The sequence below is a fragment of the Bombus huntii genome, chromosome 11, assembly GCF_024542735.1.
Source record: "Bombus huntii isolate Logan2020A chromosome 11, iyBomHunt1.1, whole genome shotgun sequence".
In the NCBI taxonomy this organism is placed as follows: Eukaryota; Metazoa; Arthropoda; class Insecta; order Hymenoptera; family Apidae; genus Bombus; species Bombus huntii.
In genome coordinates this window covers 3,059,087-3,082,419 of record NC_066248.1, presented here as the reverse complement: position 1 = coordinate 3,082,419, position 23,333 = coordinate 3,059,087, and the positions used below count along the sequence as shown (strand labels likewise).

At 41.4% G+C, this 23,333-nt stretch overlaps 1 protein-coding gene across 5 annotated transcripts in view; it reads right to left on the bottom strand.

Annotated features, from left to right (window-relative positions):
- LOC126870971 (klarsicht protein) overlaps nt 1-23,333 on the bottom strand; it is a 118,454-nt gene that overhangs the window by 54,941 nt on the left and 40,180 nt on the right. For all 5 annotated transcript variants that reach the window (XM_050629232.1, XM_050629233.1, XM_050629231.1 and 2 more), the window contains exon 7: nt 8,292-8,546. In XM_050629232.1, the coding sequence (XP_050485189.1) occupies nt 8,292-8,546 (255 nt within the window). The remainder of the gene's footprint in view (nt 1-8,291; nt 8,547-23,333) is intronic.

The following is a 23,333-nucleotide window of genomic DNA, read 5'->3' as shown; positions in this document are numbered from 1 at the left end:
AGATAAACGGTAACTCGCTTGGGCACTTTGCACATCAGCGAAACCTCCACCGAGAAAAATGGCTGCGTTCTTTTTAGAAACTGTTCTTCCTTGTATTCGCGGCACGGTGTTTTCTCAACAGGCAGATGGAAGTAAAAAATTCTCGATGATTACGAAACGGACGCAAACGAACGTCAATTTATCTATCCATATTCGTTCGTAAGAATATTTGGATTTTTATCGTCTATAGATAAAATATGAAATAGTCGTAGAGAGAAACAGAGTTGTAAAGAGAAATTTCTGAAGCGAGATATTCAAGTAATCTAATAAGTAAGAAACAAAGAACAATATATGACTTTCTAAAAGTTGTAATCGATAGAAATTTCACTTTCCATTGGTCGATTTTAATTAAAACTATGGATTCTGTTCAAAAATGTAATTGCCCCGTAATCCTTTCGATTTTTGTTCCATTTACTTCGAGTTAAATGGCATTAACCCGAGAAATACGACTTTTTCACCGACAAAGATGTTCTTCTAGCCGGTTGATTCGACTGTGCCGCTTATTTATAGCCGCTATAAACGTATGAGAACGAGACACGCGAAACGATGTCGTTAGACACGGGCAAACTCGAGCTGTCATTAATCGAACATGTTAGAATACTTCTTCTCTTTACCCGTCACGATTACCTACTGAATCAGACGTGAACCAAACCGTTGAAAAACGATCGTTCACCCTAGGAAGTCTCATAATGCACAGTGCGGTCATTGAGAAAAATTCGCAGGTTACACCTGCGTTACTACCTGACGTATAAACATTTGCGCCAGGCATATCCATTACGATATAAGACGAGGCCAACTTTCGGTATTTTAATTCATCGACGACTGGTGAGAAATTGTTGTACGCCAAAGATATAACGAAACGTCCACCTGTCGCTTTCCTTTTCTACGAAATTCTCGAGCTTTACGCGAAGACGTTAGCTTCGTAATAAAAATGTCCCTTTGAAGAGTCGTAAACTTTGACGACTGATAATGAATGAAAAATTCTTTATTGCTTACTAGATATTTTAAGGATTTCGATAGTTTCACATTGGAACTATAGAATCGAATGTTTTAGTAAAAAACAAAACGGTTAATTTTTTAATGCTCAAAGCATCGACCTGAGATAATTATTTTATGACTAAATCGATGTAATAAAAATAGACGTATGTGTATGTATATTAACAAAAGTAGCGTCAATTGAATTGATTTTGTAAAAGGTACTTCCAATTTTTGATACTCGCAGAAAGAAAGCTTTGCTGGTGCTTTTATCTATCAAAAAGTGCGACAAAGTAGCACGAAACAGATGAAAAGTAATTTTAAGAAATCGTATCTAACGATAGGCGCGTTATTAGAAAAATAATTATCCGCTCCAATAAAACAGGTTTCGGATAAAAACACGGTGCAAAATATAGTCTCTCCAAGTAAGTTACAGTTTGCTGTAATCCACGTATAGTAACGTTTAATTATCTTTACTACTCTACGTTTACGGGTTAGCAAGTGGTCGTAAACAATTTCGAGTGCGTGAGTGCATTTTCTACCGAGTGTATGCGAGAACGTAGAGAAAAACAGAAGCGGGAAAGAGGTAGAAAGTTAATCCAAAAATACGGAACAGGACTGCGAGATCCGTACAGGCGGTATAAAATACGCAACACAGTTCTCGCAGAATCAGGACTCGAATATCCTCGCGTACACAAACATTTGTATAAAGGAAAGAAAGGGGAAAAAAATAGAAACGATGTCCGTTGGCGATTATGGCGCATAAACGATAATACAGAAATGGCCATAGTAGCGATCGTTAGACTTGCAAATAAGTAACCACGCGATGCTTAAACGCTGCAATTTAATATCCCCGTATTTCCCTTGGAAAGGTGAAATATATGCGGACACACATGAGTAGATATGCTCCATTATGCGACCCTCGCATGGACTTTCCATTCGTCTTGGGAAGAACGAAAAGTCCGACACGAGATACACTCGAAATCGAAACATGGATCGAATTTCATGTCGGATGAATTTTATTGCTCGGTGCGTACTACGTCTAAACTCGTAAATTGTGCTATTAAAATCTACGAAACTTGTACGAAAACTCGTTGCCAAAAAACGAACGTTCAAAGTGCGATAGAGTAAAAATAGCTAATTAATTAGAATACGATCCGGTAAGATAATTATCAAGAGACAACGGATCGAGGACTTTCGACGATGTCACGCAAGTGAGCCGCTAGCATCCGACCGAAGAGAAGATGTCCTGCCGTCTGTTCGCACGCTTTCCTCTTCGACCGAGCGAACGAGTTACGCGGTTGACATCAACGTTAAATAAACGCAAGCAGGTAAGGATTTATGGGCGTCCTGTAAATTACTTGATCAACTGGCGTGCAAATCATTCGGGAACACGAAAACACGTTCATTCAAATCGACCGGTCGAGGCTGAGTTATCGCAGCCTAGCCCGGTTCCTTGGGAATATCAGTCCTGGTCACGCGACAAGCAATCAAAAATGTATGCAAAACGAGAAACGAGAAACGGAACTCGACCCCGCGTGTCACGTGATATTGCTACATTCATAGCGAGCACGTGGCTCTATCACTTTCACGGAACCGAGTTGTACTTCCGCGAATTGTTATGGCGAACCAAGAAAATAACAAAAGACGATGGAATATTAATTAATTCGTGAAGATGTTTAGTATAGTATCCGGCAGTATTTTTCTTCTCAATGTATCTTTCCACGTGTATTTTGGGTCGCTGAAGCCGAGAAAGAGGGTCACTTTCACGGAAATGAACAGTTCTAACAATTCGTTCTTACGAACATTTGGCCGACAAGGGTCATAACTTTAGAAATCCGCGCAAGACCGTGATCGTACAGAGAGCGATAAGCGGTAAGCGGCAAAACAAGCGATGACACAACCAATGCCAATGCTCCAAATGCTAATTTTGCAGCCTACCGTTCACTGTATGATCGCGGTCTAACCGGCCGCAACATAAAAAATGACCCAAATTTGACTCAATCCTCGCGATTCAAATGCGTACAGAGTAAGCCGCACAGTAGTTTAAGAGTTCGAAATTTAAGAAAAAAAGGTGTCGTCAACGTCCATGGAGACGTCATACGTTAACGGTTGACCGAAATTTGTCACGCCTTATTTGCATATGAAACGAACCTCATTTTCGGCTTCGAAGACCTCAAAAATATTTCGCAGTCCGGATACTATACTAGAACCGAAAATAAATGTAATATCTTAAATCTCTTACAAGATTTAAATTGAGACCTACATTCGAAAGATTGTTTATGTTTCATTTACTCCGTTAATTCTCTACACGAGTGGTTCGCTACGTGTTAACACCAAGTTCGACATCGATTTCCGTAAGTGAAAATTGTCCTACGGAGAAAACGACGATTTATGGTCACTTGGAGCGCCAACATCGATTAATAGGAATATTTTACGCGATTATGGCGCGTGGGACAAGTTCGACCAGTTATATCGCTTCTCTCCGCTCTTCTCGAGAGACGAAACAACTCCGAAAAGGATAAATGTTTCCAAAGAATCGGCGAGTACGTGATGTTAGCCATATCGGCGAGACTCGCGTTTTTTCAATGATATCGTAACGTTGAGTCGATATTTCGAACGGTGAGTCACCAAGTTCAGCGATGAAATCGTGGCGATACCATTTCTAAAAAGATCCCTAGCAGCGCACGCTGTCTGGGAAGACTTATGTTCCAGGAAATGCGATCTTTCCGCAATTCAAAGTATTTCATTTCACTTTTACCGCTTTTACCGGGCTTAAATATTACTTATTACTTTAGTCGTCGAGTTTCCTTGAAACAAGAGCGAGTCTACCGTGCGAGCAGTTAATCAAATGAAAATTACGGCTTTCCATCTTTTGAAATATTTCGTTTCCTATCGTGTTTCTTATTTTAACAGTATCCATCAACGACAACAGTATCCATGAGAAACGATGGGATAATGAAAATTGGAAATGAATGAGGGGAAAAATACTCTGCAGATAATAATAACTCAATTTTCCGCACCACGATCTGCTTCCCAACATAATTCGACCGATCTATCACAGTCTCTGTCACTCGTTCCTACTACGACATTTACTATAATATCCGATTTTTCGTTTGCGATCGAATTTCACACTCTTCCGTAAATTCGCGCGTACAAGTTTCACGTGCTTCGTGGTAATCGCCACGCGGATATATATCACCGTGGCATCTCGTGCTCCACAGTGAAACTTGCCGCTAAATATTCCACTTTCATGCGCACCCCGCGAGTATCATCGCACGAGTCGTTAAGCATCCCACGAAATGAGGTAATTTTCTACGCGATCGCCGTCAGCCACGAAATCTGCCGCCTCGGCCCGATGAAACAGAAAAAGAAAACCACCGTGGAGGCTCGGAGAAATCTCTTGATTAAAAATGAATCAACAAATCGTTGGATAGCTTGGCTAATTCCTTGCAGTGGATCAACCATTAACTCTTTGAGCATGGCCAATTACCTAACGATTAAACTTGGATCGACTACTCGAGCGGCACCGAGGCGCGTGCAAATTACGTTGCTTCGCTCTTACGTGCAACGTACTATCAACACGCCATAGCATTCAACGTAGCCTTCGTGTTCATCAATGAAAACGGAGGCTGATGTCACGTTTCACTCGAAGGCAGACGAAAGTAAAAATCATCCAACGCGAGGTTTCCTTTTACCAAGCGTATAACGTTGTGCTGCTTCGCGTATAGAAAAAAAAAATCGTGGCCAACCCCCTTCTTCCTCGCAGCCACGGTTTCTCTTCGGGAACTTGACGCGTGTGATCCTTCGACATGCTGGCAAACGTGTTTTTCTTGTCTCCTTCACCGAAGAAGGCACTTAGTGGCACTTACCGCGACCCTCTTGGCTACTACGATCTGACAACGAGCTTTTCATCGAGATACAAAAGGAGAAGCACATTTTCGAAGTGTTTCCGGCTAATGAAAACATAGCGATATTATTCGAATCGTTTGAACTCCGTCATCTTCGAATTCGATCTTGACAAGACGAATTAATCGAGCAACCCTGCGTTAGCCTACACTGTGCTTGTTCTTTCTGAAAGCGAACGAAGCGACACCGCGCGAAACGAGCAGAATCAGCGCGGAGGAAGGCGTGAAAAATCCAAATTCAGGACAGACCGGAAAGCCTTGCCGCGTCGGTACGCCTCGCGTGAAAGTTTTAGGCGGACACACGTTGCATCTAGCACGGTCTATGAGCGCGAGTGAAACCGGGCCTTTGTATACACGCGCCAGGCTGATTGCTCGCGTTAATCGAACTTTATGCGCGGGATCGCTTTACCGTGCAAACACGTTCGGCCGATATGAATGGCCGGTTGCTTCGAGCGTTCGTTCGACACGGATAAATTTGCCCGAAAAAGAAAAAGTAAAAAAGGCAGAGAAAAATAGGAAAAGGACGGGAACAGAGAGTAAGAACGTAGTCGCAATCGGTCGATTTATCGTATGTGCTCTCCCCGGATGCAATTCGTCCTAATAATTAACGATTTCCCTGGTTAAGCTGACACTTTTTATTCGATTATAAATTTAGTGCGGACTAGCTCTATCTCGGAGGATGTAGGTTTCGTGGAGGCCGTAAAAACAGGGACACAACGTTCTCGTGCTTCCTGCTTGCTTACGAGGCTGTGTACGATCGGCCCGATTCTCGATACAGGTCGATGATACGCTTTGCCTGTCCTGTGCTGCGATTCAGATAAACTGGCGTTTCTTATAAACGACGTAATTATAGAATAATGATATTCTAGCGTCGATCGTGTAATTACATATTTAGTATCATAAAATAAAATTTGATCTCGTTTCTTAATGATTCGTGAAAGTATTAAGGGAATGCAAATTATTCGTTACACATACATACAAGTATTAATAGAATATTCGATAGAAAATACATTGGCGCGTAATCTGAAAAATTGTTGTATAATAGGAGACGCAAAAACCAACTGTAATTTCTCGCTGCCTGTTAATCACGTTGAACAAGACACGCTTCAAGCCGCACAAATCTCATCTCATTCGCAAACACCCACTAGTAAGACTGTTCGGCGAACACTCGAGGTATTATCATATTCACTTACAAGCCTCCTACATAGAGGCAAGCAGACTTCCTCGTTGCACTAAAATTACGGAACCTTCGCGAGAGCCAATCATCTCGTTAACATACAAAGCGATCTAAGAAACTCGTCGAAGATTTCAACCGTACACTCGATAATCGTAAAAATAAATACGAAATACTCGCTTAACGAGGATCATCCGAGATACCTAAACTCGTGATAATAGTCGCAAAGTATCCATTGAAACAAGCCTCTTTGGTATAAATTGAAGATCGTTCGACGTTTAAAACGAAAAGAAGCAAAAACAAGGGGGGGGGGAGGGGAAATATGAGGGACGGACGGTAGAGAAATAAAAGCATCCGATTCTTCGCATCGTACTGTAGAATTAATAAATTTTTACGGTAAACGCTGGCTGGACGAACTTTCACGTGGTTTCGAGAGAATGAACGAGCATGAAGAGGAACGCATTCGCTACGCGATCGCGAGTTAATGGCCAAACCGACAACACCGAACATCGTGAAATCTTTTTAACGGCGTGCATTCATTTGTTCTTTCACGTGGACACTCGTTCCACTGGGTGGCACGGGTTTTACGCTGCTACTAAAAGGCTAATAACAAAAGTAGAGAAATTCCTGGCTGAGAAATCCTTGATAGCACTACGAGAAACTAGTAATATAGTTCCGTACAATTAGCGTGTCTTCTTTTATTGCTTGCTTTTTACACGTCTGTGTTTGTAGAATATGAATATAGAGGTAGAGAAAATGTTTACGGAAATGTGAGAATTTTATAGCTGAAAAAGAATCACGTCAATGTCGAGATAATTCGCAACTCGATAATTCGGTTAACAGTGCAAAAATCACTTCCATATGTACAGTTGTTGAAAGTTTCCGGTTATATAGCGTGGTTTTATTAAACTGCTAAGATAACCTGCCTCTGAAAAGACAGGTTTGTTGCATAATTATATACCCTAACTATAACACAATATCGTTAAATTTCTTGTAAGAAGAATTTTGTTAATATATAACTTTTACTCAAAATGGAGATACGGTTGGCAGCTGAAAAAATTGTAGTTTTATGTTTTCGAATCTCTAAATTAAAGAGAAGAAGTTAATAAACTAAAAGCACCGTACGCTTAATAATCACATCAAAGACGTCATCCTCTTAACCCATAAATCCCTGTCAATAATTAAGTTACCCAGAGCGCATGTAAACGTGCGCGTAATGAAAACGTGCAACATTCCATTAACCCGGCACACGCACAAAAGTCGAACAGGATAACGTTTAACTAAAACGTTCTCAATCGCGTGCACCGTGAATACGCAAATTCCTCGATAAATACGGTGAAAAGATCGAAGATCATGAAGCATACTGATCTTTGGAGAAACTTTGATGATACGTTCTGATATTGAGCCAGTGATAAAATTCGCTTGAATGACGATTAATTCGAATCAAGTTCTTGCAGTCGCGTGAAAGTACTACTAAATGGTACAAAATTTAATACACCGACTTAATTAAAAGCTAATTAATAAATAATTAGAATACTTTTTAGAAACCGTATCTCAGATAAAATTTCATTATCGATGATATCCTTGTCCGATTTAACGAAAGTGACGAAACTACGGTAGTACGTTAAATTAATACGAAAAGTGTGATCTGGCAAAGAACTCTTGGAAAAATCATCCATCATCCCACTTTGGTATACTAAGGGTTAATACAAACATGTCCGAACTATGTATTTCTTTTTCAGTTCCCAAGCTAAGAATTCTCCTTTAACATGGAGGTAAATGAGTGTAGTTACACTTAATGCAAATTATCTCCTTTTGTGCTAGAGTTTCTAATTTGAAGCTTGCTCTTCTAGCAGATCGTTTCACGAGACCGCTTCCCCTGACATCTGTTTTTGTAATTCTAATCAGTTGCCATTGTGAATGGACTTATCAGGAATGTTGGTAACGTTAGTTAGCTCACTTCAGCGAGTATGGAAAACAAATTGCCGTTTCGTACAATAATTCCGAGTGATAAATCTCGAACAGGTGTACTGTTCGTTGTATTTGATTTGAATAGAAGTAGCGCGGTTAATAGTCGGCATCGGTGAATCTTTATTTGTGATTTAGATGAATTTAGTACTCGTTATTCGCTTAGTCTATTTTGTGACAATTATTCGCGAAAGTATAAAATTTAGCAAAAACAAGAATGTACTCACCTTACTGCTTATACGAGACACAAGAGTTTCGATGTGACACTGCCATTCCAAAGCTCGTAGAAACAGCAAATGCCATCGGCGTTCCAAAGATCTCGCTGTTCGTAAAGCTTGTGGCGGTTCCCGTTGTTCCCGTTGCTCCTCTTGATCTTGTTCCTGCTCCTTTTGCTGTGCTTGCTGCTGACTGACAACTTTATCTCCTAATTTAACGACCGAACTGACGATTCGACCATGCGCTTCTATGTCTCGTTGGAGTACCTGTAATCATAAAGAATTCATCCTACGGTTACCAAATGTAGAAGTTTATCGTTCAGAAATACCGTGATTGTTATAAACGATGGGGTAAATTTTGCACGAATAGAATGCAAGTGTTTCGTGTATGATACAGTAAAAATACCATAGAAGGTGTCAGTGGCTGTAATATGATTCAAATGCTATCGTTCCACGTTAAATTTCAAGCTACTAATGACAACCACCAACGAGTACATAAATCAGCTAATGTTAAGTATCGAAATTAGTATCATCTTCAGGATTGGAAAGCGTGTTAAGTGAACAGCGAAATGTATGGTTATTAAGTATACGAATATTCGAAAGTACCCGGAAGCCCACGCGAAGATCGATTTATGGGCTTTAAATTGCGTTTCGACCAAGTACCGTTATCAGAGGCGATCTCCCGAAAGTTTTCTTTCACGCCGACCACTGGTAGATTAAGTCATGCATTTACAAGCATGCGCTGTATAATAACACTATTAAAGCAGTACATTAAAATTCCGGTCAGATAAATCGCCGACAAAAAAAAAGGAAGAAGAAATTAACGACTTTGAATAATTATTTTGCCGACCCAGAATCACCGAACGTATCACGAGCCACCCTGAGGTCATGAAACCTTGATAGCTTGATCCTCAAGGTCTCGTACAGAGTACGTCAAAGCCAGCTGTAGGAAACGTGGATATCGCTAGTTGACACCATCGATGTCAGATTTCAAGTCATCTGACCCAGAAGTTGTGGATCTAGCCACGAACCACCACAGAGTCATCGGACACTGCGCAAACCCTGTAGTCGTGACACTCGCTACGGATCACATCGGGGTCGTGACACTTCCAGCTGCCTGACCCCTGGATCATGAGATCCGCCTTGTATCATTGGAATCCACGTCTTACACCATCTCAAGAAATCCCTAGCAAGTTCCACGACCTCAAGGTCCTTCGCGGTTAGGTGGTGCTCGAGTGATTCAAGGATGGCTCAACGACTCGCGGCTCTGTGGTGATCTTTGCTGGGTTTCACAAGTTCGAACCATAAAACTCAAGATTCGTGAAACCGAAGAATATTTACAGCTAATTGAGCGATCTATAGTCCGTGATAGATCTCACAATTTAGATCTAATTGACCTGTCGTGGATTACGCTATGGACTAGATCACAGTCCGATACTGAACAACTCGAAATCAGCCATATTAACGTGTCCAACTGATTCGTAGATCATACGATGGTAAATATAGAGCAACGCTGAGTACTAGAATTCGTTTTACGATTCGAGTCTAACGTATCGATATCGAATGCCCGCAGATAGATCAGTAAACGCCAAAATTTCAACTATCCTAAAGTCGTTAGAATCGTGACAAGATATAGTTCTGCGTCCTAAAGCTATAATTATCTCATTTACAATTTGTCTAATCTGAAGATTACGAGTATGAAACTTAACGGACCATTTCCTTTAACATTGCATTCCACGACAACAGCTGTTGACGTTTTTGTTGGCAAAATGATTAAGTACGTGTTGAGTGACAGCGACTATTCGCAACTTTCTCGTCTAAATTTAATCGAGCATCAAATTCAAACAGGTATTTCATCTGTCAATTATACCGTAATAAGCGTAAGTACAAATATAGCACTTCCGATATGCAGCTGAAGTGATACGAAGCTCGTCGCGGCCCAATGCAGACAGCCACACTTTCTCGCTTTTCAGTCCTGTCTTCGGTTTCCTCCTTTCTACGAACGCCTGACCAGGTGAAATTCATCAATTCGAGGCTCGCAGCGAAAAAAAGGAACGAATCACGCCGAATAGGCGGTGCAGCACGAGAAGGAAAGCGATACGATGCCCGCAGAAATACAACGCGGCGAGTTTCCTGCGCGCGGATCATCGTTCGACCATGATATTCCCACTGCGAAGGAAGTATAAAGTAGGATTATGATTTTCCTGCCCACGGCGGGATTTAAATTAGCGATAAGAACAGCCGCGCACGGTCCTCGTTTCCTTTTTGCCTTCCACTCTACTTTCTTATTCCGTGAATAATCGTCCTTTGCACATAATTAACCCGGTGTTTTTCTTCAAATTAGCCGTGTGTCTGCTTTACATCGTCGAGTATGCCGTTATCCCGTACGCGATATTTTACGGAATACGATCCCTCTGTTTCGAGTTTTACGCGCGAGATCACACCTCGCGAGTCGATCGATTAAAACAACTAGTTTGCATCGTCTTACACATACGCATCTGTCAATAAATTTCGATATTTCATACTTATGCGCTCGAAATGGTTATTCAGACTGTATACTAATTTTTTGCCAAATATATTTTTACGGTAAATATCCTAGAAGAATATTAATCACGACAATCGTCGTGTCTCGTTGCAGCGCCAATAAAATTGAAAAATGTTTTATATAACACGCGCCATATGTATCTACGTGGAAGCTTTCTATCGACCTTCGACAGAGCAGCGCGTATCACGATAATCCGTTGCAATGAAATTTCACGTTACCCTGTCGTTGCATCTAGTTTCTTGTTACGTGTAATCAAATACATTGGGCTGGTTATACAGCGTAGAGAGAACGAACGGAGATTTTCACAGAGGAACGAGAGACGTTCTCTCGCAAGCCACCAGTGGAAGCGTAATGAGCACTGCGTCGAAATGCTTGACTTGCTTCGCGGAAGCAATAAAGGCATTTAACTGCTTTCTTTTGTACGCGTGTGCTTAACCTTTGCACCCAAGCGTAGAGTGTCCGCGCTCGCTGTGCGCCGCGATGACCCGAACAGTGATTTATTTCCAACCACAGCAAAATAGAGAAATATAGAGATCCGCCAGGATAACGATCTAATCTGCCCCTTTGTGAAAAAGGAAAATCGCGCGGCATGAATCATCAACGAACAGAATCCGGTAGAACGGTCGGTTGATTGCGATGCGAATCGCAAATTTCGTGCTTTTCCTTGTCACGTGTATCGCCGCCAAATCGATTATACGCGTTTTTCCAACAGCCAACGCAACGTACAGTGGTTTGGAAAGTCGTTTCATCGCCATTTCGTCCGAACCAATGCCAGACACCATTGAAAATCCACGTGTACTAATTCTTCTAACAAAATATTCGCAACAAAGCTAATAACTATAAAATTTAACGACCTGCCACAAGTTCGTGCTAGCCGAAACTATAAAAAAAAACATCATCGAGTCTGACGAAGCTATCCACTTTCCCATCTAACACGAATACTTACTGAAAGTTTACGCAATCTTCAACAGCAACGATCGACGCAGCTTCTTCATTTATCCTGATACGTGTACATCACGAAACTCGCAATAAGCAAAGTATTTCAAAGTCGTATCTTTTAAGCCATCCTTTCCACTACTTTGATCGAACGAGTCATCTTGAACGAAATGTATCGACTCGTTCCACGTACTCGTTACGAACGTATTTAGGCTATACGCACGCTGACGACAATTTGTCGCTTTCGCTCGCATTAATCAAGAGTTCAGTTTCTTCCTCTTTTAAGAACAAGAAAGTCGTACTGAAGTCGCGTCGTCGAATACCCACACAGCTTTAAGCTCGGATCGGCAAAGAAAATGTTAGACCAGCAAACGGGTATTAGAATCATCGAATCAATGAAATTTTAGAGTTCAAGCGCACAGATAACGCTGCTACTACTACCAGTTCGATCGAACTTTGTTCACACCTACTGTATCTGTTCCAGCGACTATACGATCTTTGTCCCCTGCGAAGCGAAGCGAAGTAGCTGGAATCAGCAGAGAACAAAGACGTTGCGGGTCCCGAGTCTATCCGCAGCTCGCATTAGCCCACTTTCTCCCATAGATTGCGTACGATTACGCGCGATTGTTCCACTTTATCTGTCCGCGGTGCGGACCGTGTTGCTTTCGACTGGCTCGTCGGCTCGTCGGTGAGTTTTTCCCGGCGACTCGGTCTCGTCCGCGCGAGAACAATGCCTGCGGAAGAGGCTCGGTCTTATCTGATATTGAAGATCGACGTTTAGATAAAACATAATTGGCGTTTCGCGGTTAAGACGGTGTTCGGGTATTGAACTGCGGAGAAAGACCACGGGAGGAAATTCGAATCGAGGCGTTCACGGAGAGACACACCTGCCTCGTCTCTTCGAGTGAAAATTGCGTGAAAGCCAAAAGAGAAAAAGACCACTAATTTGTTTCGATCGCTGGATTCGATTTTCTAGCCGGTGTCGGTTAACTTCGATTTCTATAGCCGGGAAAGTACACACCCATCAACCGTGGAAAAGCTAGTGGTTTCGAACGAGATCATCGAAGACGCGCGGCTCTTCATACGATCTCCAACAGATTGACGTATTATAGAAGTTTAGTTTATTCGAGACGCGTCTATTGGAAATTTAGAAATTTCAGATGGCTCATTTAGATTAATTCGAATTTGTTGGAATAAACGACGTTGCCTTACCTTTATTCGAATATCTAAATCGAATTTAATGATTTGATAGATAATTGGTGCCATGAGTCACGGTCAGTTAGACTTTTAACATTTCATATCGCGTATCGCGCTGTTATGAGATTCTTGTAAGCAAATAATAGGGATATATTTAGGACGATACCACGGAGATAAGCGATTACGAACGATAAAGGTATTTGATAGATTTCCTCAAATGCTACACGATACTTCGTACGTGACCGCCCCGACTACTTTTAAAGATAAAGACTTTAAATAATAAAGAATGATTTCTCTGAAAAATGAACGTTATCTTCCAATAGAAGAATAAAACATATATTGCTTTACTCTCAAAGACGTGTAAATATTTACAGGAAGAACTTGAATTTCTGTTTGTTAGCTGTTACCGTAGAAGTCGACATCTACGTTTCTACGCGTACAATTCACTGACACTTGCGTTCTTTTTCAATTTGTCTACGAGCTTAATTTGTAACCAAAGTCGTACCTTTTCCTTCTAAAATATTACAATAATATTACATTCGAATAAATTAGATATTTATAGAGAAATGAAAAAATTCAGTCGAAAGAAATGCATTTAAAGTACATTTTACATAACTTATCTTTAAAAGTTACGCTACAAAGTACTACGTTATGCAGCTTGTGCATACTTGGACTCTCTTTACATTCCCGTGAAGTTTACTTTTTCCTGTACACACGACTCTCCCATGGTCACAAACATTCTTCACTGGCCTTCGACTTGACTAGCTGGATATCGTTCTACAGACATTTTCTTTCCTAGATACATACACAGCGCGAAATATTCGTAAAATAGTCTGCTAGTGCAAACTCGATCTGTGTCGTATATTTTTGATCTTCTAATCAGAGAACCAATTTCTTTTCCAAGTATTCGCGGAATAATCTTCCTGCGTTCTATATTCATATCAAAATAGCTACGAAAAAAGAAAAAAGAAAATACGATAACGGTGGAAAGTCCAAGGGAGCACGCCCCATAAAAATGCTATCGAAAGTATCAAGCGTGACGGAATAAATACATATTAGAAAAGTTATCTAAATCTTCAGGCACGAAGTCACATTTCACTAAATTGAAGTCGGCGGGCTGTGCGGAAAACAGGATCGACCACGGAGAAATCGTAAACATTTAACAATTCTGTTAGAACGGATCGATATGTCGGCGAATATTCTTAAAACAAATCGGTAAAATTATTATCGAGATCGATCGTCTAGCGGAAATCGAAAGTTCTCGAAGCGGTAAAATTGAGTGGTTGTCGGTCGGTGATCGAAGCTGTTAAAAAACAACGAGGAAACGCGGCTTATGTTCAACGTCCGTTAACTTCGTAGAAAATGTAACGGTGTTGAGTTTCCGATCTGTTGAACTATCGAGCCACGCATCGAAAAAGATTTTCGAGACGACGTCCGATCGCTCCATCTCGGAGCAGCGCGGCGCGCGGCGTTACGCTGCTTTTATAGTAGAAAGTTTCAAACACGTGCCGATACATCATAGAACAATACGCCACATGCTCTGTTCCTTGTTCCGACTTTACATCGAGTTAGTCGAGTACTTATTTCCTACCCTGCAATCGCGATTCGGTTTTACCGATGGATGGATTTTTGTCCTGGCAAGAATTCTTATATGAAACCTTGGTTATCAGATCGGTGATTCGATTGTAAGCAACTTTGGGACAAATGGACCATTAATCTTGCAAATTATCAATCGCCGTTGATTCTATTTGCGAATCGATAACGTAGCTCGAACGACCGATATTTTAGCGATTCTCGTAAAAACCGAAAGCTAGGATCGCTGTTGGTTTATTGCGAGATTTTACACAACTGGATCGTATTTCCTTTCCATAAAGGTGTTCAATTTTTGCGTACGAGAAATTAATAAAACATTCGTTCTTAATTTCCTGTTGGTCGACTCTTCTTGCAGGAGATTCTGGTAACTGTCTACAAAAAATAAAAACTAATTCTTGGAAACAGGTCAACACCGTTAGTTTGTACAAGTTGTCGGAACTTGTTAAAGGATCCGTGCAATCATCCTTGGTGGTTTTTTTCTTCGAACCGCGTAATCATTCGGCTTACGTAAACGTTTAACTAAGCGTGTGGCGATGGATAAGCAGTACCAACTGCGAGATACGTGCGGAAGCTTGGTCAGATTTGAGGTTAGAGTAACAGTTTTCGCAGAATTTACGGAATGCCTTTACTATCTTGAGTGAGCGAACCTCTGCGCTACAACGGGCTACCGACCAAAGAAGATGCTGCGATGGTGAAAATGTAGCGTGCAGAGAGAAGCTATCGTAATGATGCGTTCGATGACGTATCGAGGATGTTTCGCAACGGTATCGGATGATCGATTAGGGATGTAATCGTATGATTATTTCGTAGTACCGTATTTTCAATTATAAAACAGAGTCTGCGAGAAGAAATAAAACCCACGTTCTCTTATTGCGCTTACGTGTTACTTGCTATTGGAAAATTGTTCGTGGGATGGACGATATTGGTTAAGATGCATTTTGTATTTAAATATGAAAATTATGAGGAAAAGATGTAAGTACGATTTTTTTGATCGTTTAAAAATAAGTAGCAGACTGACAATATTCCGAAAGAGACAAACGATATTAAATCTAGTTGTTGCGTTAGTTTAACTTTGTATACTTAAAATCTTCGATATAAAAATTCTCAATATTTAAGATTGACGCGGTGTTAAATACACACGGAGAAAATCATATTCTCTCTATATACGTGAAATAATAATGTTGTTCCGGCGATGACTGTGAAGTAGGTCATAGTGGCAGTAAAGCTCGACTCTGGTGCTATCGCTAATCGCGATCGTTTATGTTCTTCGAGTAAAAGTGATGGATATACTTGACCGATGACGAACATTCCGACAGCTCGTTCAATTTACATGACATTTCTCCAGACTCGATTTATGGTACGCGACAGTATATCGAGTGTCGCGTTATGCAAAGCACGATACTTAACGTCACTCCGTATCCGTGAGACACTCGACCAATTGCTCTTTTATTGCTACTTTATCATTTCCAGTTACTACCGTTTCAAAATCTACCGCTTGAAATTCTGACGAGTCGCTGTGGCCTCGTGCAAATCGTACGTGAAAATTTCCACGTACGATCTCTGCGCGTCGATCCATTCGGTACAAAGAATCGTGTCACCGCGCCGAAAAACGAAACCACGCCATACTTACCAACGCCATAAATATACCCCTAAATAACAGCAAAAGTCAGTGGAGAATCAAACAATCGAATTATCGACAATTTCGCGCGAAAAAGTTAGCCACGATTAACGTGATTCGAGCATGTTTATTTATCCCATAACACGTTCAGAACCACTTGAATTATTTCGCTTGGTCCTTAATGGATTAAAATTTATCTCACTTTAGTCCGAAAAATCTTAGTACAAGGCAAGCATCGGGTATATCTCCGATGCATCGATCGTTAACTTTCTCGTGGACAAGCATCTCGCTGTTCACGGAGATTCGGTGCAGCGTGTCAGCAGCTTTTTAGCCGTGGGCACGACCTATTTAATGGAATACGTCGGTTTATCGCGGGCAAACCGCGTACCCCTCGGCTCGTCAATCGTCTCCATTTTTCGTGTTCGTTCGTGCTGGCGTGCACGCGCGCAAAAGTCCTACCAGCGTTAAGTATCGCGCGACGATATCGTTTTATCTGGCGAATTGATGAAAAATCCGACTCTTAATCTGGCGAACAACCGTGCGTGCTGTCGTGACAGATGGCAGTCGTGGTAGAGGCAACAGTCACGATTCTGTTTTCCTTTTGCACGTTACGCAATGCTTGTTTTATCGGTTCGCGTGGAAATTTCGTTGTGACGCCTGTTATGGCGGCTCTTATGGCCTTCCAGTAATTGCACAGCTACCCACCGGAATTATACATTGATTACGTCGCTGCATGGAATCTTATCGTAGGTCTGCGACTTCTCGTATGCAATTTTTTCAAACGGCGTAGGAACACGTCGGATAATCTCGCCAGTTGACGTTACACGCTTCTGTTGGGCGCGGGAAAACTCGTATGGAAATTTTATTGGCCTCGGGATCGATAACCGTGACCGGAAATGCATTGTTTCTCGTTACGTTAATCGATGGAATTTTATTGTAGGAGCTGGAACTTTCGAAGCGACTCTTGCATGGAAATTCTTTTTATCGATGCTGGAACAGGTTAACGAATACCGCGAATGGAAACTCCAAACGAAGCATGGCCAAACTATTCGTTCTCCTTGTATATCGTACTTTTATTTTAACGTTTCGAAAAGAAACGTACTATCTAATCTAATATCTATAACGAATCTCGAAGAAATCTCGCCACTAACTTATTTTCATTTAACGAAGAAACTTCCAACTCGCTCTCGTCCAAGCAATTATCTACCATCGATAGGATACACGCTTACCTACTTCCCACAAAAATGTCTTGAACCCGTCCCACAATTTTCCACGCGATTTCCTATCCTCTCCGCTGCTCGTTAAGCCTGCATCGTTTAATTCCGTGTCGAGTTCGAGTCTAAAAACCGCTAGAACGCGGCAACGAGCACATCTATCCATGGGAAAGTTGGAGGATAGGTGTTAGAATGTGACGGAGTAGCGTGTGCTCGGAAGAACCGAGGACAGGGGCGTTCTTGTCCGTGCAACCGGCATAAAGTAGTCCATAATTCACGGTTGAATCCACGCTGAGATTACGGTTACGCTGAAACCGCTGGCAGCTCGCTGTCTCGGTAGCCGTGCGCCAGGTATCGACCGACAGTTATTGACTTTCATGCCAGTCCGCGGATTCCCTGTATCCTCAATGGAAAACAAATCGCGCGATCTACGTGATCTCGATACGATTCTCGCAAGATAGTCGATAGCCATGGATCTCAATGAAATTATTGGATGGAGTCTCGGAGAACTGGATCGGTGAAAGGTTGATGATTCGTTGCGCTGCAGATTGCAAAAGACGATTGCGACGAAGCCCAAAAAATATCGCAATTATAAATACTAAGTGGAAATGAGTTAACGATGTTTTAAATTAATCTATCGCAGACCGAAAATTGAATTCGCTGGGTCTATCGGCTGTTCTTCTAAAAGCTGTCGGAATATCCGACAAAGTGGAGAAATAAAAAGGAAAGACGAATGGATTAAATTATCGTTGGCTTCTGACAGGATGTGTGTGTTGCGGATAATGGTAAAAGATAGCGAATAATAACGATAAGATAAAGGCAGGGGGAATTAGAATATTGTTCAATCCGGAGAGAGTTTAAACGAGGAAAGTTCGTGATGTCGTAATAATAGAGCGGTAATGTTACGATGTTGTAGAGCTATGTTAAGTTTATGGTGATTAGTTTAATGATGCTATGAGATAAAATAACAACGTCTAGAGATTGAATCATCTACCGCAGCGTAGAATTAATAACGTATTTTATAAAACTCGTGTGGTCGGCTTCCTCTTCACGAGCAAGAGGGTGTACATGAAACTGCGAATACATTAAATTCTAATTTTTCTTACGAGATTACTGCTGATATAGACTATGCGTTAATATACCGTACGATCGTTTCTTTTTTTTTTTTTTTTCTTTTTTCATTCTTCTCTTCTTATTTCCGTCGACGAGAACCTTTTTACTTTAAACGAAAAGAATACCCTCGGATGGTTGGAAATGCAAAATTATAGTTTACACGTAAGTCTGCACTCCGTAAATTATCTTCCAATCGCTTGGAACAAATTGTAACGGAGAAACAGCGTAGAAATTCTAAAGTTAGAAAACTCTAGTTACAAGAAGAATTCAGCAAGAACAGTTCCTACCATCGAAAGGAAGAAGAAACGTTAAAAGAAGTCTTCTAAAATTTTCAAACATTCTATCGAACCAATTTTACAGCAAGAGGTTGGAACGAACCGTTCGGAAAGAAGAAGAAAGGTCTCGCGAGGTGATTCCTCGTGGGTGTACGGAGTCACCATCGTCGACTATAAGAACCTGAAGACACGATTCGCGTTGATGTTCGCCGGCGCGCGTTCGCGAGGCGAATTGAACGGATTCATAGCGTAGGCGTGCAAACACATCCACGCACAGTCAGTCTCTATAATCGTGGCCCGTACCGATTTGAATAGGAAGTCGAGGCCGATTACCTTGGCAGCGTGCTTCAACCGTGTTATCAAGAAAAGTCGGCGTGTTCCTGAAAATCTAAGCAACGGCGTACAACGCATTAGCCTACACGCAGTCAAGAATTATGGACGCGATTACGTTTCTCCGTTTTGCACGATCACTCGAATACGCGGTTCCGAAAGCATTTACCTCCGACGATATATCCGTGATTATTCTCTGCGCGTATACACTGTACGCGCGCCGCTTGTTATTCCTATTAGCAATGCGCTTGGAAGCTTAGGAGAATCATAATGGAGGCTGTTTAATGGAGAAAAATTTTCCAGGCGAGGCGTTCTCTTTTTTTAACTATTTTTCTTCGATCTTATTTTTTGCTTCCCATTTTTTCTTTTTTAATAGATTTTAACGTCGAATCGTGCACGTACACCGTCAGACACAAGCAGCGGAACAACTAGATACCGTTTGCTTATACTTACTCTAACAAATTCTACTTTATCTAATATTCTGAGTTATAGGAAACGTTATACGTAAGGTACGATGCAAATGAAATAATAGATTTACAATAAAATAATTTTAAAAAAGAATCAAATCGGCCAGAGGTTGCTTTGAACGAAACGGTGTTGCGTTCGCGAAGAAACACAGAAAATAAAAAGCAACAGTGTAGAACACAAATTCCCAGAATGGTGTTTGCCGCACGAACATAGAACAGCGTTCATAGACGGTGCTAATGAAGCTAGTAACCCCTGTGCTAATATTAAAGAACCGTTTCCGCCGTTTGAAAACGGTTCTTCGTTAAATGCCCCGTCAACCGCAATTAAACCGCGCTCGCGTTTACACGAGTAGAGCTTAGTTTAAAACGTTGTTAAAGCCGCGTTTAGAAAACGCTGAAATTAATTCACCGAGCATTTCGCTGGCTTCTAAACTTCTGTATAGCGGGATAGGTGTTGCGTAATAGGTATGCATTTTGCAGAAATTATGTAACGCGAGCGTGATGCAAAATCGATAAAGCTGCCATTGGAAACTAGAACATCGATTGCAAAATAAGATTGTAATATGAAAAAGTACAGAGTGGCGTACTGATGATTAACGATAGCGATTGCGATGAAGAAACTGAATTTTTTAATGCTTATAATCATCGAAAGTTTTGTTCGAAAGTAACACGAAGATAATAAGAGACGTCCGAAACTACCGAACGATATGACAGAAAATTGCTATAAGTATCAGGTATATGTCGTACATCATCTATACCGATATTTAGATAACTGCAACACCTCTAATAAGTCAGAGTGCATAGGTAGCATTTATTTAAAGTTCGTGTTGTTTGAGATTTGGAGTGGCCGTCGGTTACGTCCCGTCCAAACTAGATGCCTAAAGACCTTTGTTGCGGAAACATAAATCTTAGCATTTCTATAGCTAAGGTCCTTAAGACCGCACAAGTATCTTTCGAGTCGAAGCATTCCGTAGAGTTATTGTTCATTTCGAGAAAACACGGGAAAGCGGATTTTTCCCATGCAATGCCACCCACGAGCGTCTTTCGATCGGGGGCGACTAGCACCCATCCTTACCCGCCAGTTTTGTCTTATCCAATTAGCAGCGATGGCCGTTGTCGTCACTTTCCTAACGAAACTTGAGCGTTGATAGCGTTCACAATTCGCCGTATCAATCGATCAGTCGGAACCTGACTGATCGCCAATTAGTTGAGAATTCGCATCACGTGTCGTGCCCCAGCAACATCGATGACATTCGTTAATAATAGTTTGTACTTCAGGGCATTAACCAGCAGACGCTGGTTACCACGCAATGTTACCGGTTTTCATTGATTTATCGATCCATTGAAAGGGTGAGATAGCCAGGGTTTGGTGGCACCGATAAAAGGCGTTACTCATCGGCTAATGGGAAGGATCGATGAAAATAGAACACGGCATACGAAAGGAAAGGTATCCTGAAATCATTGTAGTCGGTTCCTAGACTTTGACTGATTTAGTATCTTTTTAACTGCCATCGATAAATCTTGCTCCATTAAGAAAATTGACTTCCACCTTTTTAGACCCGGTTGTCAAACCCGATCGCATAAAACATTCAGACGCGATTATTACTGGAAATTCGAAACAGCGCTAACGTTTCTAACACTGGGTCGCTTATAATATTCGTTAAATACGAATTCGTTAAATACAAAAGAAAGAAAAGAAAAGGAAGCTGTGACATACAGAAAAATTACTTTAACGTAAAATATGAATATCTACAGAGGACATAATAGTGGAAAATCACAGGTGAAAAATGTAATAAGAGCGTCTTTATCGATTTTCTGACTTTGACGTACGTACTTTTTACACTGACTGAAAAGAAACGCATGACCTTCGATCGGCCTATCGTATTCACCATCCATCCACTTCAATATCTCATTTCTACTTAAATACTCATTCTAATTCAACAGTTACTCAACATCGTTATACAACCTAGAAGCAGAGCGATCAGCTCCGATTTCCCATCACGAACAGACCAAAACGAGGATACCGATCGATGGATCGACAAGGCAGAAACACGTCGAAGCGATCTCTAACTCACGACAGCTTTCCATTTCCGCGAAAAACGCGGATCACTGGAACGAACGGAAGAGGCAGACCGATCCCCGGGCAATTCCGTCAAAATAGGCCGTGACGATTTTGATTAAGTTTCACCTATTCACCGTATCCGACTCGGTGGACCGTGACTACGAGCGTTTATCCAGAGACCGTGCGCTTTCTAAGAGCTTATCGGTACACGAATTGCGGAGAGACGAGCCCGGTGAGTCCGTCGTGACCGGTTCACGCGAATATCTCAACCAGATCCACGGAAAATCGACACGAACGCGAAACGGTAGGCCGATATAAGCGTAGGCGTGGCACTGTTCCTGCCCTCCGAACCTTTTCGGTGAATCCCAAGTCGCTTCTCGTTGAAATCGTTTCGGGGAACGAGCTGGGCTTGGCCAATTTACTTACTTTGTTCCTTCTTACTTCTTTATAGATCATTCGCGGAGATTCGAACGTTTATCGTGAGAATCTCCTCTTCCTTTCTTCGTGTTTCGCGGGTTCGATCGCTTCCGAGCTATCGAGAGATCGATTTGTAATGTCTGGCTGAGTTAAGTTATAGCGGAGGAGTTCGATGATAAATGGAAGTCGAGGTGGAAGGTCCGTATGAGGTTTTAAAGCACGTTCGATGGGTCGCTGTCTAGTTGAATAGAAGGATATATCGAGTGAGTAGGAACGAACAGACTTTCGAGTCTCGCGTCTTTTTTATTTGTCGTAGTTTGGTCGAGAAATATTTAGAAAAATACCAACGGAGAATCGAAACTACGCCTCTTAAATTAGCCATCCGACACCTTAATCGCTTCACTAAGAGCCCTCGCGTATAACTCATACGTTGAAATCCTATCCTGCAAGTAAACTGACAATGAGTTGTAAAATCGTTAAGTTTAAAACAGCAATCTCGCGACTTTATACGAGAATGAGTTATAGAGTGAAGAAAAAGCAGATATTTTGTCTTAACCAAGATATTACGGAATGGTCGTGAAGTACTAACGCGATGCTAAAGTTTCTTGGTATTTCAATTTCTCTGCTAAAATATTACCTTGCAGAAGATTCTTGCTCAGACATTAAACTCTGCCTATGATCATACCGTGCGGTCTTCAAAAGACTATTAAACTATTCAACTATTAAAAACCTGTTAAAAATGATTTAACCTATTTCCGAATCTGAATAACTATATTTACGTTGAATACGCTTATTACGATCCAAACACGGGCAAAAAGAGTTAGTTATAATTTTGATAGTTCGATTCTATCCTTGCTGCCGATCTTTGCGACGTGCGATTAAATTTGCCACGGCCAATCGCTAATTTGCGCGAAAATGGGCCTCGCTGCTTTGCCATCGGATCGATTCTACGATCTCGATACGAGACACCGTGCGATTCACGGTTTTAGTCGGTATATTCAAATGTCTAATCACCGATTTTCCTCGTTCACGTTCCTTTTTCCTTTCCCTTCTCTCTTGAGATGAAAATAAATGGAACGGTGGATGCGTGCATAATTTTCTCCGAGAGTTTCACGACGAATTTGCTATTAAACCGCGATGATTATGCTCGTTGGTTGACTGCAGGCGATCGTAAACCATCCGAAGTAGCCAAGATCGTTTATTGTAAAATACAGCAAGAAGATCGACGAGTTTCGCCTCTTTATCTCACCATGGGATTCTCCAACGGAGAGATAGAGGAGCGAAACG